At 33.4% G+C, this 17,760-nt stretch overlaps 1 protein-coding gene across 4 annotated transcripts in view; it reads left to right on the forward strand.

Moving 5' to 3' along the window:
* Nucleotides 1–13,531, forward strand: part of PPM1A (protein phosphatase, Mg2+/Mn2+ dependent 1A) — a 46,003-nt gene extending 32,472 nt beyond the window's left edge. For all 4 annotated transcript variants that reach the window (XM_032344378.1, XM_032344380.1, XM_032344379.1 and 1 more), the window contains 4 exons: nt 526–643; nt 4,718–4,826; nt 6,237–6,294; nt 7,262–13,531. In XM_032344378.1, the coding sequence (XP_032200269.1) occupies nt 526–643; nt 4,718–4,826; nt 6,237–6,294; nt 7,262–7,291 (315 nt within the window). In that variant the 3' untranslated portion in view covers nt 7,292–13,531. The remainder of the gene's footprint in view (nt 1–525; nt 644–4,717; nt 4,827–6,236; nt 6,295–7,261) is intronic.
* Nucleotides 13,532–17,760: the final 4,229 nt, after the last annotated feature.

Here is a 17,760-nt window from a genome sequence, read left to right on the forward strand (position 1 = left end):
TTTATATTTATTATGAAGCAAATTAATTGGCTTCCAAATTTATTTTAAATATAAATTTGTTGAGTATACATGTAACTATAGGTCAAATCCTCTGGAATTTTCTGTTTTGTTGATTGAGTGAGAGAGAGAGAGAGAGAGAGAGAGTGTGTGTGTGTGTGTGTGTGTGTGTGTGTATTTGTGTTAGGTATCTTCAAATTAATTAAGTAGGCAACCAGTAAATGTTTGGTAGTATTTTTGTTTTATAGCATTTAAAAATAAAATGATTGTTACAATGGAGGTTAACTTGTAGTGCTTCTCCTATCTTTTGGAGTGTTGGTTATTTTGTATACCATATACACTGTATGTGTTTGGGGGGGGTGCCTCTCCACATATGCATATTTTTTCCTCCTAGTATATGTATATATACATATATATATGTGTCATTACTAGAACAAGTATAATTAAAATTGTCATGGCTGTAAAAGTTTTCAGGGCTTTAAAGAATAAGAAGAAAGCGTAATATTTCTCCAACTTTTTTCTTCCCAGGGAAGTCGAGACAACATGAGTGTGATATTGATCTGTTTTCCAAATGCACCCAAAGTATCACCAGAAGCAGTGAAGAAGGAGGCAGAATTGGACAAGTACCTGGAAAGCAGAGTAGAAGGTGGATCATTTAACAAAAAATAAGTAGCTTTATTAAAGAAAAACCTCAACACAATCAAACTTTAGTATTTTAGCTTTTAGGTCTTTACATGCCTTTGACATCTAGTGTTTAGTGTACAAAAGTGGGAAAGGGCATTTCTGTAGTAACTGTTCAGATGTTTTTGATTGTCCTATTACAGTTATAGTAGAAATAAGAACTAGTGTGACCCTGTACATTCTGTTCAGGATACTTTTGTTTAAAAAGGCTAAAAAGTGTTTGTATGCTTTAAAATTCTTGATGGATTCACTGGCATGTGTAGTTTTATGCCAGGAAAGTCTGATTTGTGGTTTATTTAATTATAAACAGTTTATTTATGATGGTGATAATCTGAATACCATCTATCTGTGTAAAGCTATGTGTATGAATTTAAGGTCTTTAGGATTTTTTTTAATAACGTGAAGATTACAGCCTGGTTATTAGGAACTTCCATGTGCCACAGCTTTTAAAAATTTGTTTAAAACTGTTTTCAAGGCTTCTTGACTAAGCCATAAACTTCCTCACCAAGACAACATAGACCTGAATAGAAGATACAGTAGGTTTCTACTTGGCAGAAATACAAAAGCTGAATTAAAGCAAGAAATAAGTTGGGAATTTCAGGAATATATTTGTCATAATTCTGCAGATTACTTTGAGACAACTAGAAAGATGTTTGTAACTCTCAAGTGTAATGCCTTTAAATATTTGAAAAAATACAGATGACCTTTTACGAAGCTACTGCTTTAAATGCTAAGTCTCCCCAGAGAATTCCATTTGGCTGCATATATGCAGTAAACTTATAGATTATGCAGTTTCTTTTAAGCAGAAAAGCTTGACATGCCTATGATAGCGTTAAAATGCATTTTGGGCTCCTAATGTCATGAATTTGCACGTTAAAGATCTAATAGCATGTAAGCATTGACCTACACACTATTATATCCTGCTGTGCCTGCATTATTAAAATTAATATGCACTTTAATTTTGTTTTCTCCCATTTTACTGTTTGATATCAATTATAATCAGTCTGCTATTAGAATCATGATTGGTTTTGACTTTTGGTACTATCTAGAGCTGCTATTTTGTTTTTATTGCTCTCCCCCACTTGATAGTGATATATCTAGTATGTGTGTGAACTGTTAGTATTTCACTCATTGGACATACTATTCACTAAGTTTGTTTTCTCACTATTACCCAAGGCTCTTGGAATTTTTATATTTAAAAAAAATCATTTTGATATGTTACTTATTTATAATACAGTAAAATACTTAGAATGCTACCAAGTCATATCACATTGGTTCAGACTCCTGGCTAGTGGAAAAATGAAACAGTAAGAATATGTATTGGGATAAATTGGTATGTGGTTTATTGGCACTTTAAAGTACCTTGGGTTAAAAAAAAAAAGTAACTTGGATATATGTTTTCTTACTGATTTAATGAATAAGTAATTTAGTTTTATTTACTATGAAGCAGGATCACATTTTAGAAATGAGTTACAGCTTTTCTCTTTAGTGTACACTCTCTAAGTTTTTGGTGCAGTTCTAAATAATTGCTTTAGATACATAATTTTATGTTACAATATTAAGCTTTATATTGCTTTTTATCAAGGAAGAATTGCTACCTGAACAGAGTTTACATCAATCTCAATATTTTTGATATGTTGAAATATTATACTTGTATCATTCAGTCTGAGATTATTATGTCACAAATCAAATTTCATATTCTTTATTGAGGTAGGTTTGATAAGACTGCAACTAGAAAATAAATACTACGTTAATTAAAATTCCTACTATATTTTAAAACATAGAATGTAACTATTTACATTGCAAAAGTTGTTCTACATAAAAAACACTACATTCAGCTTCCAGAACAGGCACTGAACATTTCTTTCTTTTTTTCTTTATTTGTTTAAATACTTGGCTTCAAAATTGCTGTGACCTACTAAACCTCCTTTTATTTGCTTTGAATACTTCTGGCTTCTTTATCCATGTCACAGAAAAGAGTTTGCCTTTTTAGCTCTCCTATTACCTGTGCCCTTCAAAATACTTGACTCTCTAGGGTTGCGATTAAAAAGACTCAGCTCATAATTTAAACTACATCTCTTAAGGTTGTGGTCCATCTAAGCCAGTTTAAGATTGTACCTGTACATATATACTTTTAAAATCTTTTCTGTTGACTACCCAAGCTTTAAAGTTGCTAATTTGGAGATAACTGATAGGATCCCACAGATGCGGTGTGGAGGGGAGTAGGGAAGAGCAGAATGTGTTTATATGTGAGTATGGGAAACAGATCTTCTATACATATATTCTTCAGTAAAAGCATTCAGTCTTTTTGCAGTTCTAATTAATGTACAGTCCAAGAGCAATTAAAGAAATATTTCATAAAATTCATCTTGTTTTCCTTTTTAAAAGCAGAAGAAGCAATGCTAGTGTAGTGTTAATGGTAAGACAGTTTAAATGTGTTGTCCCATGTGGAATAGAAAATACTAACTGTTTTTAAAGCCTTACATTAATTTTTTTAAAGAATTTGTCTTCCTGTAATTTTCTTCACAATTAAAATACCCTAATATATATTTTAATAAAGGAGATGTAAGATACATCAAATATAGATGAATCAAGGTAATGTTTTTTAGACCTGATACTCTCATTGATTAAATTTTTCATCAGTGTTCATTTCTGTTGTATTTAGTTATCTATCCAATAATTGTATTGGCTTAGCAGAGACTGTATGTTAAGTGTATTACAGCTTTAGATTGTGAAATTGTGCAGCTTAGGTAAACATCAAAACCCTTTATTTTTGTACAGCAGATTTCCAGCATTAGAACCATGTAGAATACTAGATGTTAAAGATTATACAATAAAGGAACTTGGCAAACCAAATCTGAGATCCTTGCTTTTTGTTCGATTTAAGACTGTTTTTTTTTTTAAAAATACCAAAAAAAAAATCATGGTAAAATTTGGCCTTAATTCCAAAAGGACAATTTGAGCCATTTAAAGAAATATGGGTAGCAGTGTCTGTCTTTTAATATGTGGCTTTAATGAGGAATTGATATTTTGAGACTTGATCGAAGGATGGAAGATCTTTATATGCATTGTAATTTTCAAAGGTATTTACAATTTGAGAACTAGAATGATAATTTTCTTGCCCTAATGATGACAAAGAGAATTTCTTAGTATAAACACTTAAAAACAGATAATTGAGCAAAACTTGAACTTTTAAATTACAAATACCTTTGTTATGATCTTGCATTTAGAAGAAATATGCTAAAACTCCAAGTAAAGACTTCTTATACTTGACAGTTTGAGAATTCTTTAAGTTGGTTGTACATAATTGTTGGTGTTCTGTGGTATGAATGACAGTATGCATCTCTGTGGCAACACTGCAGATCATATCACTATCCCCATTTAATAACTGGATGTTTTGAAATTAATTTTAAGTGTAATGTATCTATTTATTGCTAAAGATATTTCAGACAAAAATTAAGCTGTGAGTGGTATTCAGTTATATAACCTAACCTGCACATGCTACTTAAGTATCACTTTGCGAATATAAACATACGTAAAAATGATTTGGTTAGTATATAATCAAAAAATTCCTTTATACTTAAAGGAGTTTTTTTTTTCATTCAAATTTTGAAATTGGTTATTTTTTTTTAATTTGTGCAAAATTCAGGAAACATGTTTCTTTCTAATCTAAAGAGAGGATTTGACCTCCTCAAAAGTAACTAGTTTGGCATTTTAAGAATATTCTCATTTGTATACCCATATCCTTGATCATGTAATACATTGATTTTAACATGAAATTTTTTTCACATTTTTATCCTGTTTATTTTCATTCTTTGAAGTTATTCTGGAAAGTATCTCATTTGTTGTATCATTTTTTTGCATCCCTTTGTCATAAATTTTCAAAGGTCAACTTGATTTTTTTTTTCTAATACCAGCTTAGAAAATCTCAGATGTGGTAAATGCCATCTTTAAAAACCTAAGTTATCTTTGTTTCAGTTTTTTTTTTTTTTAATTAAATTTGGACAACACTTACAAAAAAAGTACTTCTGATCCCCAGAAATCATAAAGAAGCAGGGGGAAGGCGTCCCTGACTTAGTCCATGTGATGCGCACATTAGCAAGTGAGAACATCCCCAGCCTCCCACCAGGGGGTGAATTGGCAAGCAAGTAAGTTACATTCTGAGTACTCTTAATAATTTATCTCCGTACATAAAAATGTAAGGTGTTCATTGATCAGATGTGTACTTAACCTAATTTCTGATGTTTTCAAAATGTTTAATGTCTTCAAAATGTTTAGCCTGTGGTTCAGTGTTTTTCACTATTAATGATACATGATGCACATTTAGAATAGGTGTCAGAATGTCATTATGTGTAACTCATTATACTAAAGACTGTCTTTAGCGAAGGCTTGGGTTATAGGATAATAAATTAACACAGTGAAACAATTTTTGAAGCTAAATTACGCAGTACTACAAAATTCTGATTGTTGTTTTTATTGCTACTATTTTAATTTGATTTTGTCAGTCAAATTTGAGTACCCCAGGGATGAGCCTCTTTCTCTTCCTCCATCTAGGCCATTTTTCTACATCTCTGATTTTCCCAGTGTTTTTGGCTGTTGATTCCTGGTTGGTTGGATTTTGTTACGAGGGAAGATAGGAGGATGTATTTTTTGCCTTCTTATGTGTGCATTTCAGTTCTTAGAACTGGACTAATTTTTGTCAGATATTAAGCTTTACATCTTTATAAACCGAAGTGGAGACTTTAAGAAATTTTATAATTCAAAAAAAAAATTTACAATTCAAACATTTTTACCTCTGATATCCATATAATGGTTCCCTACTATGTTGTTTATAATCATTTCTCTAGTAATTGTTAAAATTCCTGTTTGAAGGTTTTATTTCTTAGAAATCTTTTCATCAGTATGACCTGTGAAATGACTGTCTATGAAATTGCTTCAAATCTATTTTGGAAGTAGGGGAGGCTATAACTTACAAATAACACTACAGATTGTTTTAATAAAATGTTACTCAGAATGTCCTAGACTTGGCAGGGAAATGTCATATTTGACATTTTAGCTTTAATAGAGTTTTTTAAAGCGGACATTACAAAAAAACAAATTTAAATGTAAAATTTATCTAAATTATTTTACCACAACAGTTGTTGAAATAAACTTCTACTTCAAAACTAACGTTCAGTTCTTAAAAAGAATATAGATTAGTATTAGATCTTAAAACTGCATCATCATTGCTGACTCATAACCACATAAGCCAGTTCAAATGAAGTAGACCATATATAGACTGATTTTTTTTTTTTTTAAACCATGACTTTTAGTCTTCTGTTAATTGGGCTGGTAGAATGTTATATTTTAGAGTAAATTCACCTCTAATTTAACACTGGGTCTCAAATACCTTATAATAATTTATTATATATAATAAAGTGAGGATACCTATTGACAGTAAGAAACAGAATTAAAATAATTCTAAGATTATCTTTGGCATTTTAATGAGCACCTAACTTTGAATTATTAAAGTTCTGTGTTCTAAAGAATTAACTTTCTGCATTTTTTTTTAAATTTAGGCGGAATGTAATTGAAGCCGTTTACAATAGACTGAATCCTTACAAAAATGATGACACTGTAAGTAACATTTTGGCTGTGTCTGCTTTCCCTTTCCTTCCACTCTAAATGCATATCCTTCCTACCTGTTTCTGCAGAGCTGTACACTGCACCCATTCTCTTACACACCCCTGATCGATTGCTCTGAGCTCTGGCTGCACCACAGTTCTAGTGTCTAGGGACATAATCATGGTGAGTGGCCACCTCTCTCAGAAAAGAAGAAAGTCCTTTGAATTCTTCTTGTTTCCTAAAGCCTCTATGAGCAATCAGCTTCAGAAGGTTTGCCTCCACTAAGTGATTTTTTTTGAAGGTGGAAATGATACCTCTGAATCAAATTCAATGATTTGAATGGAACTTCAGAATGCTCAGCTCCACTTCATAGTTTTTATGTTTGGAAATACTTTCAGAACCCTGAAACACATACTTCATTTAAATGCTGAAGTAGAGAATTCTACTATAAAAAGACATTAGAATGTCCTATTCTCAAGTTAAATTTCCAGGTTAGAATTCAGTTGTAGTGTGGTGTTTACAGAACAGTGCTAACTTACCATCATTTGGGCACAGCTCTGAGATAGAAATTGCATTATGACACCTCCTCAAATCTCATATTACTTGAAGCCTTAATCTCTTATGTAGTAAAAGTTTATAAAGTAGTGTTCTGGAGGTAAATTGGGTTTTAATTGAAGAAAATAATTTTTTTTTTTTAGTAATTATACTGGTTTAGAAATACATTTGGTCAACCTCATGGTAAAATTGTATTTAAAATATTTTATTCCAAAACAAAACAAAGGGCTAACAGTTTTTTGAGCAGATTGAATACTGATATTTCATACACAAACACACACACACACACACTTTAAAAAGCACGTGCAGTCTAAATGTGAACTTTACAAAAGTTTACCTTTCTGCATTATCCGGAAAGTAATGTATTTTGGCACCTTTCAGCTTTAATGTAGTTCCTTGTTCTGCTCTGTTTCCTTTTATAAAGGACTCTGCATCAACTGATGACATGTGGTAAAACTGCTCATTTAGCCATGGAGTTTACCTTCACCTCCAAAGGAGAGTACAGCTCAACTTCCTTGAACCTTTTAAGCATCCATCCTCAACTTTAAAGAAGGACGTATGACGTGGGTGAGAATGGATCACACCAGAGAACTCAGCAGTACAACAGCTAGCCCAGGACTGATTTTTTTTTTTTTTTTGTAAATTTGAGACTTATGTAAACGTGATTTCAAACCATAATTCATGTTGTAAATCAGACTCCAGCAATTTTTGTTGTATGATTTTGTTTTTTGTAAAGTATAATTGTCCTTGTACAAAATGCTCATATTTAATTATGAACTGCTTTAAATCACTATCAAAGTTGCAAAAAATGTTTGGCTTGTTGTGTGATGCAACAGATACATAGTCCTTTTAAGTCATGTTGTGTTTGGACTTGGGGTCGGGACAGGGAGAGCAGCAGCCATGTCAGCTAGATGCTCAAATGTGCACACGATTATGGAGAAGAATTCCAAAATCCTACAAAGCCGAAAATCCAGGGAGTTAACCGAAAACTGTCTTGGCAGTGGGGTTGGCACTGTTGATTAGCTGGTCCCTTCATTTAACTGTCTTTTAGGTTCTCACCTTGTTGCCAGGAGTATTGCAGGTAATACAGTATATTCATAAGAGTATCAATCTTGGGGCTAAAATGCCTTGATTCTTTGCACCTCTTTTAAAAGTCCTTACGTTGAATTACTAATTGATAAGCAGCAGCTTCCTACACCTAACCGGAGACTGCCACGTTTTTGCTCTCATGATTGGCTGGGCCTGCTGCTGTTCCTGGTAAGGTATTCTGAATTCCATTTTATCAATAAAGCTTGATTTAACAAACAAGAAATGTAATCATGTATGTGTAATTCCTCCTCTACCCCGCCCTTTTAAAACACCATGCCATTGTAGATGAGAAGTTTCTCATGGGGAAAGATGTTAGTCTCTTTTAATCGGGAAATACTGTTACTCAAGGCACGGATGGAACTGTTTCCCTTCTGTTACAAAGACTACGAGATTTAAGTCTGTGGTTGTTTCTTAATGTGTTTTTTTAATGGATTTCTTTCTGGCTGCTTATTTTTCATTAAGATGTGGATCAGCTTGAATTTGCCTACTGTTTAATTAAAGTAATTGTCAGAGCTTGACAATCTAACACTCTGTAGTGGGGGTGTGTGTAGGGATGTGTGTATGTGTGTGTGTGTGAGTGTGAGTGTGTGTGTTTGCCTGTGATTCTTAACTGGCCCATGTCTTTAGAATCCAAGTAGTTAAGATGTATTTGTGATTTGAAATATAGCATGTTGCTAATATTTAGCTGTTGGCCTTTAAAAATAACTTTCAAAGCTTAAAGAATTGTAGATATAAAAATAACCTAATTTAATTTAGGCTTAAATTCCTCTGATTAAGCATGTGAAAGTAAGTTTTTAAATCTGTCACGCAGAAAAGACTACTGTTTTGTGCCCTTCTGTATTTTTGTCTGTCTAGGTTGGATATTGTATTTATTACTGTGTAATTTAATCATTCAGTAGGCAGATTCCCCACTAGAAAACTATTAACATGTAAGATTACAGTACAACATTGAACACAAAATCGAAACTGTGTATAAAAAGTAGTATAATCAATTTTGTTATATTTGTTTTTTTCCCTAACTTGGAAATATACATATTTGTATATATAGCCTTAAAACTAATGTAAAGTTAGGGGAGTAGTGGGCAAGGTAATGTGAAGTGTCTCAGATTTAAGTAGTTACATACCAGCAAAACCTTTCCATTATCCCTCTTATTTGTGAGGCGATTCAATGTATTTAAATGTATTTAATTTATAACTCAATCCAGCATGAATGAAGAAAAACACATACTATTTATCTTTAGAAATTCGTAACAGTTGGAATTATAGAACCATTTCCAAACTTACAAATAAATGCTCAGTGTCTAAATCTGTGGTAGAGTGCGAAGTATGAGATGTTCTGTTATGGCTTGGGAGGCCACCTCCATGTGGCGTCAGCGGATCGCAGTGCTGCTGCTGGTGGAGAGTGATTCCTAGACCTACTAGCGCTGACAACTAAATTTCTAGTGTAAGAAGCCAGCTCCTTAGGACTTAAAGTAGACTGAGTTTTTTAGTTCTAGAAATTTCAAAACCATGAATTAGCTTTTGAGATGCAAAATTATAAGTCACGAGTATAAAAATATGTGATGGAAAGCTATATTTCAAAACATAACAGCATATTTAGAGTTGTTTTTTTATTTGGGAATTTTTAAATAGGAGGTTAAGATATTCCTTGTTAAAATTAATAGTACTGAACTGAAGCTTGGAAGTGAGAGAAAACTATGAAGTGTTCTCTGAGAAGACTAAATCTTTTCCACATGAGTTAGCATTGCCATACTATATATAATTTTTCATTGTAAAAAAGGAAGTGTACATTATAATTGCAGACTGTGTGTGTTCTTGATTCCTGGGGGTAAGGGTGGGGGGTGGGAACCAACCACACTTTCAGAAGGCACTTTTGCACCTCTGTTGTGCACTTCATTTTTGTACCACTTAAGTTCTTGCCCTCCCAACCCCCTTTTGTGTGCTAATTAGCATCTCAGGGCAATGCCTCAAAAGTTTTTGATCCGTTTTATGTTATTTGCTTTGGAGGGTGAAAGTTCTTGTATGATAATATACCGTTCAAAATGTACTTTTGTTTAAGTGTTTTCATAGGATGAACTCAATTTGCTGCTTTTAATGGGAAATTCATTTTGTGTAGCAGACTCTTGTTACCCTAACATTAAAAAATTTTACTAATCTCTTATTGTTTTAGCAAAGTAAACTCTCTTAATTTCCACTTTCTTCAGGAATATACTTTTACAGATAACAGAAGCAGTTCTCAATATTAGCATTAACTTTCAAAAAATCCAAGTGGTATTTTTCTTAATTTAGCTTTAGAAGTATTTCAAACATTTTTTATTAATAATGCTTGCTTCTAGAGCACTATGCAATTAGTGTACTGCTCCAGCCACTTATTTTTTTTTAACCACATTAAGAAATTTGGATTAAAGACTAAATCAAGTACGTGATTCAAATAATCTGAATTATACCAACACTTTTAGTGACCATCCATTTGGCCACATATTGGTTCCGTTAATCCATCTTTTCCACAAGATGTATTGAGAGTTATCTGTAAATCATTGTTCTAGGCCAAGTATCTTGGAACTATAAAGACATGAAGAGGTCTTTGCCCTCAAGGAGTTTACATTTGAGTACAATTTAGAATCTAATGTATGTTAATGTTGTAACTGAATCACACATCCAAAAAAATAGCTACAGCCCTCCTACTACTCTCTGCCAGATAAGTTTCCTGAATAAGGCGGGCCTCTGCCCTAACCAGCTCATTTGTACTTCCATTATTCACTTGAAAACTCTTCCGTTTATTTTCCTCAAAGTTAGAAATCTCATTCAGAAGAAAATTTTGGTTAGCATAGTAATAAAATTGGATGGAGGAGGCTCAATTCTATTCATTATGCTTGACTACCTTCAACAAATGGCCTTTACTCCTCCTGCTGCCAGCAGTCAGAGAAATAGGTCATGGAGTTCTTAGAATTCTCCAACCCGGGAAATACTGGTGGATTTTGAGTTTAAGGCATTCAAAAGAAAAAAAGGAAAAAAAAATATATATATAGCTAAATTTATCTTATTTAAGAAAAATTGTTTTTTTAAAACACTGCCAGTGTTAATAACTAGTTTTAGCCAAATGATTACTGTGTGTTTTAGTTTTTATAAATAATTTCACTGCCCATCTTTATTGGACAAATTCATATGGGAATTCAGTGTGTGATTTCTGAAAAAACTGACAAAATTGGTTACAGGATTTTTTTCATTTTGAATTTCATGGTGTATACTTTTAATTCATAAAGTTGAATTAGAGGTGAAAGCCTATGATGTTTTGTTATTTGTATAGTATTATGTTAGGCTTTCATAGTAGAAAATATGTAAATATTTCAGTACATAAATGTTCCTCTTTTGAGGCTTTTCTTTGAAGGAACCTTAAAGAGTTTCATACTTTTGCTTGCAGATATTGCTGGTGAGATGACCATTTTATAATTGAGTGTAATTGAGTCTTCTGATTAGTTTTTCTTTTAGTCATAGGAGACTTTTTTTATAGTTTGAAACTTTAGAAGCCTAATTTTACTTTATTTCTTTCGATAATGTGCCATGAGTTTTGGATTGTATTTTAAGTTATACATTACTTTAGAATATGCTTGAAATATTTAAGAATACATTTTCTAAATGTTGGGACTAAATTACTGTATTATTTTGTTGGTCAGAATAATAAGTCTCAAGTGTTATTATTGATAATCAGAATGCCATACAGAAGTGAAGAGAGCCATTTAGTTCCACTTTGTTGTCAAATGAACATTTCTACTTCTGTTCACCTTTACATAGATTCTTTCCCTTTTACCTGCTTTATATGTTAACTTAGGGGCCTCTGCTCTTAAATTTTCCTGATTATATTACCAGCACGTAGGAGTACACCAACTAGAAAAGCTCAGATATATTTAAACAGAAGTTGACAACCTATTAGATGGGGGAAAATATTGCTTGAATTGATACAACAAAAAGTGACTTTTTCCCCCCTCACCTAGCACGAAATATTGCTTGATTTCCTCTGCTATCCTCTTGGTGATGGTTCTGTGTCTCTCTTTCTCTCACTCTCTTTAAGCAGGCCTATTCCATTTTCTTGGGTGCATTACCTCACCAAGGCCAATAGACACTATATAAAGTGAGCCAAAAATTAGAAAACTTGGGAGATGGAGGGGTGGGGAGATGCCAGTGAGGAAGACACAGAAGATCACTCTTAATTATTTTAAAAGCAGTTGGAAGGTCTTCTTGAGCCTAGCTGTATATTATTAAGAACTGTTGCATCACATAAACCAGCAACAATCAACCTTTACTTCCTCAGATCATTTGATTTTTCCAGCAAGGGAGATAATGGTAAAAATTACTGCTGCTTCAACTTAACCGAGAAAAATAAATGTAATGTTTATTCACCACAAAACCCAATCTTTTTGTTCTTTAATTGCTCCAAAACTCTGTTTTCTGTTAGCTTTCTTATTGAATTAAATGTTTAGAAAAGTTTAATGTTTTTCCTTTCTTTGCCTCCCCTCCCCGCCCCCCTTTTCCTTCTGATCCAGTAAAGGACATAGAGTAACATTTGTGTTTGTATGGTACTATCTGAAGTAAGATTTGTATAGGGGATAGGGTAGCTGCAGAACAAAATTACTAATAATTAGGTACAGTGGTGGGTACAAACTCATTTTAGCAGTGGTTCTTAACTTTTTTTTTTTTTTTGGTTCTTAACTTTTTAGGTTTCCAGGCCCTTTGAAATTGATGAATCCTAGGAACTTCCTTACCCAGGAAAATTCACATAATGTACATTACTTCCCCAAAGTTGACAATATTGCAGTGGTTCATCAGCCTTTTTCCTGCAAAGCCCATACAAATTTCAAGGGCATCAAAATAATTTGAATCTATTTTAAGAAAGTGTTTCACAAAAGATGGAAGAGGTAGATGGGAGACTAGTCTAGAGCTGACTATGAAAATACCCTTTTAAAGATATTTTGGGGGAAAGCGAGTGATTAAAGGTGAATAAAATAGAGTATTTAGACTGGTTTTAGAGGATAACATCACTCTACGTTTGCCACTTGAATCTCAACAGAAAAGAGATAAAAAATGGAAATTTGTAATGTTTCTGACCTGTGTCATGCAAATACAGTATATTCACAACACGTTTAACTGTCAGATCTCACTCAGGTTTTGAGCTCCCTTGTCTTAGAGTTCATTAAATGTTGAATTCACTTCAGTCGTAAGATAAGATGTAACATACAGCCATTAATGTACAGAATTAATGGGATTTCTACTAAAATACAACCACCATGAAAAAAATCATTAGGTTGTTGCATTTGTTGCCAAAATTGGACGTTCAGTTACAGCTTAATTTCCATTTGTGGAAATTTTGAAACACAAACCATTGTCTTACTTGGTTAGCCATTGATTAAGGCAACAGCATATACCTGCAGGAAAGTATCTTGTTTGTAGTAATTCGCCCCAACGGTAGTTGGTTTCACTGTTGAACTGGTTTATTTCACTTAATTTGTATAAATGTTATGAGTGGAGAGATCATGTACATGTTAAAGCATGTTGCATTATATATATATATATATACATATATATATATTCATTTTTTAAATCTATAAATGTAAAACTAATACAACTGCAGAAATATTTTTCCTAAACAGTGTATAACAAAATTCTCCACAGTAAACTCACGCACTGTTTGCGTTTCTGTGATCCAAACTTCTAAAGAAATTCCATAAATGTATATTTTGTATTATGTACCATTTTCCTGGTCCAAAGAAAACATGTGGATTCAGTTCTAACTTTAAGAATGTACTTTCTGTTTTTAAGTCTGTTGAAGAAATTGCATTCAGCCTGTGAATGATTGCAGATTGTATGTGAGATGAAAAGTAGAAATAATTTCTAGTTTGCAAAACTGGTGCCACTAAATAAACAGGCAATTGCATAACGTGTGTGTGTGTTGGTGATTGTTTGATACTGCAGGCAGCATTTGTGTTCTGCCTAGAAACGGAATTTTGAAGTTAGGAGGATACCTTAGGAGAATTTTTGTTCAATTTGGTTTATTGGCTAAAGAAGATAGAACTGATATAGTCATAATTTGAACTAGACTTGTCCCTGCTTGATTCTAGGAAGTCAGTTGCAATTGATGGTTATTTTCATAAAAACATTCCAGAAACAAGCCTGAAGTCCTTCGGCAAGAACATTTCCATCTCTCTTCTTATGATAAAGATTTCTTACTCCTTTGGAGAATTGGGAATTGGGAGCAGTCTCAAACTTAACCATTTAGTGTCCCTGGTGTAGTGCTCACTTCATAGTGGGGTGTGTGGGTGTGTCTGAGTGTGTGTGTGATACTGCTTCTGCTAATTCTAATACTTTGTTGTATTACCTGTGTTCATGTCTGAAAGTGTGACTTATTTTGTAGGCTTGCATAATTGAATTAGAGGGATTTTAAAGTACATTGAGTTGGTGATTTAAGTGAAGTTCTATAAACTGCAGAAGCCAATTTTTGTTATAAAATGTGTAATGAAAACATTGAAGGTAACAAGCCTTGGAAATAAAGTTGAGGCAAATAAGAATTTATTTGGCTCACATGTAACTAGTGCCTGTTCACCTGTCAAAGTGTAGTTCTGTATCTTGGAGAACTGTTTTTGTTTTTTGTAATTATTCTTTTAAACATTGAAAGTAGGGTTTTTTATTTTTAATTAAAAATGGTTTATTTCAAATATTTTTTCCCTTTAAGTGATTACTTACCAAGAAACTAATATTGGGGTACTCTTCCCTTGTTACCACTTAATTGCTTAGATGGAAATTCCCATAAGTTTTGATTCTAGTTGAAAATCTATTCTTAAATGAACTACCCCAGAAAAACTTAGTTTGCATGCCGTCCATAGGATTTCATTTACTTGCCACAAAACCACCCATTTACCAGAGATAGGGAAGGGATTTGTGCTCCGCTGCTGCCTGTTGTCTAAATGAGATTCATAGTAATTTCTCAGATACCTTATAAAAGGTGATACAGAGTATCTAAAAAGCTTCTTAAAAGACTGTGTTTCATGTTAATAGTTATACCATTACCTAGATAGTAAATTAGCTAAACATACTGCACATGTGTCCTCCTCTGCTTATAGTTTAGGTACTGGCTTGGGTGTCCTGTACCAAAGTACTTTCTCTGTGGCTTTCCTTATAGGTACAAAGAGTTTTTCCAGATGTTAAGGTTTGAACCAGTGAAATTTATAATTGAAATTCCTTTTTTTTATTTTTTAAAAATTTTACTAACTTTTTAGAGAGAGAGAGAGTGAGTAAGAGTGGAGGGAGCAGAGGGAGAGAGACAAGCAGACTCCATGCTGAGCACAGAGCCCTGACACAAGGGGCTCAATCCCACAACCTGAGATCATGACCTGAGCCGAAATCAAGAGCTGGACGATTAACCAACTGAGCCACCCGGGCATCCCTCTAATTGAAATTTCTGATTTCAAGTTTCTCATTTGACCATTTTTGATCTACAAAAATGGCAGTTTTATTTGGTTCAATTTCATAGTTTCTGAGGCTAGTTCTTAAATGATCAGATTGCGAATCAATACCTCTCTCGTTATTTCAGTTTAATCGTGTCTCCTTAGAATTGACCCCTAGAACTGGATGACAGGTTTAAAGAAAAATCATACATATAGGAAATTTGCATATATGAAGCTTGATAAATACAATACCAGCTTTATAATTCCTACTTTGAAGTTAAAGATATGTTTTTATTTTAAATTAGTTATTCTTTGTCATTTCGGCTTTTCATAAAGCCCCCTCTAGATGCTCTAGCATTAGATCAACTTGCTTGGACATCGGTACGGGAAATGTTATTTCAGCAGCTGACCCAGAAAGGAAATAATAATAATAATAAGCAATAGGGCATAGCTTATGTCAAATGTTAATGCTGGATTATAATGTAGCATAAAGAAAGATGGGAAAATGATTTTTAAGATTGGAATGACACCAAACTGAAGTGAGTGGAGAGTTCCTTTCAAATACTAAGGGTTTTGAGATTATGGATCCAACTCAGTCTGACTGAGGCATCACTGAGGTCTCTGAAAATTATTCTTACAGATGTAGGAGGGCTCTAACTAGGTAACAGTCAAATTCTGACTTTGATTGTAGCCATGCTTTGTCCTTCCTCAAGATCCTTTTTGTATTGTATTTTGCTATTTGTGTTTGTTTTGCTGTCAACTCAAATTGTTTAGTGTTTAAAAAATCAAAGTTTTGCCAAAAGAGTTTGTGACTGTTCTAGGTCCCATGGGTTCTATGTGTACCTCACATTAGCATACTGAAACCATTCTAAGGATTGTCTTTTAAATTTTCCGTATAATGATCTTCAGTGTATATTTGATTCTATTTAATGAAGAAAACAAAGATTCACTATATATCATAAGAGCAGAGCTTTTTTTTTTTTTCTTAAAGATTTTATTTATTTGACAGACAGAGATCACAAGTAGGCAGAGAGGCAGGCAGAGAGAAGAGGAAGCAGGCTCCCCACTGAACAGAGAGCCAATGCAGGGCTGGATCCCAGGACCCTGGGATCATGACCTGAGCCAAAGGCAGAGGCTTTAACCCACTGAGCCACCCAGGTACCCCAAGAGCAGAGCTTTTTTTAAATTATTTTAGCCATTGATCTTTTAACTGCTTACTAATGAAAGTGATTTTAACTAAAAGTCTCCAAAACATTCCTAACAAAACAACTATAATGTTCAAGTGATTTGATGGTAGTAGAAGCACATAAGAAGTGACTTTTTAACCTGCTATTAAGTCTTCATGTATCTGATGTAAATTCAACTTTTATAATTGTCCACTTTTCTTGATGTGTTTTAACAGACTTTGCTGCAATCATCCTTAACAAAATAAAAAGACAGAGGTGTTAGTATTTAATAAGGGCAACAAAATGGCTAATGTGCCTAGATCCCAGAAAGGAAGCTTGCTTGGTGTCCTTCTTCCTTAGTATTTACTTTTATGTCTGAAATCAGAATGCTTGCCTTGGTTTTTCCCTTGGTTTTGTTTTAAATATGTAAGTTGCTAGACTACATTCGCTTTAGGACTTAAGTAAATGTTTTTTTTTTAAAGTCTGAGGGTGTTGAATTCTGTCTTCTCCTATCCTAAGGGTTTGCATTGTGCTCTGTCCTGATTTCCTCAATATTTCTAGGTTGGACTTTTTAATGACAATGTGATTATAAGGGTGTTACATAGGCATATATAAATAACTTTGTTCAAGGTCCACTCCAAGTGCCTGTCCCTAGTGTTACTGGTTCAACTTGACCTTCAGAGAGGTTTGCTGCTTCATGACCAGATGAATTTGGCATATGACAGAACTACAGTGTCAGTAAAAACTTCACCTCAGGAGGAGCAGGGCTCCAAGAAGGAAACTTCCTGGAGGGCGAGTCTCCATGTCTCCATGATTTGAGATGAGAAGGCAGTAGCGGTTTTTGAAGATCATGTAGTTGGTTCTCTAAATCTGTTGGAACTGTCTTGATATTTTAGTTTCTTAGGCTGAAAGTCAAACCCTTTTGTTCAAAAATCATTTGTTCAGATATAAAAATTTGCTCTATGTGGAAATCATTGTACTTTTTAATCTTAGAATCTATGATTTTCTTAGACTTCAACTTGAAGTCATTTAATGAAATCGGCAGAATTCTTTTTGGCAATAGAGGAAGAGGAAAAGGGAATACAGAGGAGGGGAAGGAAAGGTGATACATACTAAGGGCAAGAAAAAGAGATTCTAAAGTGAGAAGGTACCAGGTTTTCTTTTTTTAAGTTAAGAGAATTCTACTTTACTGAAATTAAAAACAGAATCAATTTAGGCTCCATAAATCCTTA

Source organism: Mustela erminea, chromosome 5, assembly GCF_009829155.1.
Source record: "Mustela erminea isolate mMusErm1 chromosome 5, mMusErm1.Pri, whole genome shotgun sequence".
NCBI classification, from domain to species: Eukaryota; Metazoa; Chordata; class Mammalia; order Carnivora; family Mustelidae; genus Mustela; species Mustela erminea.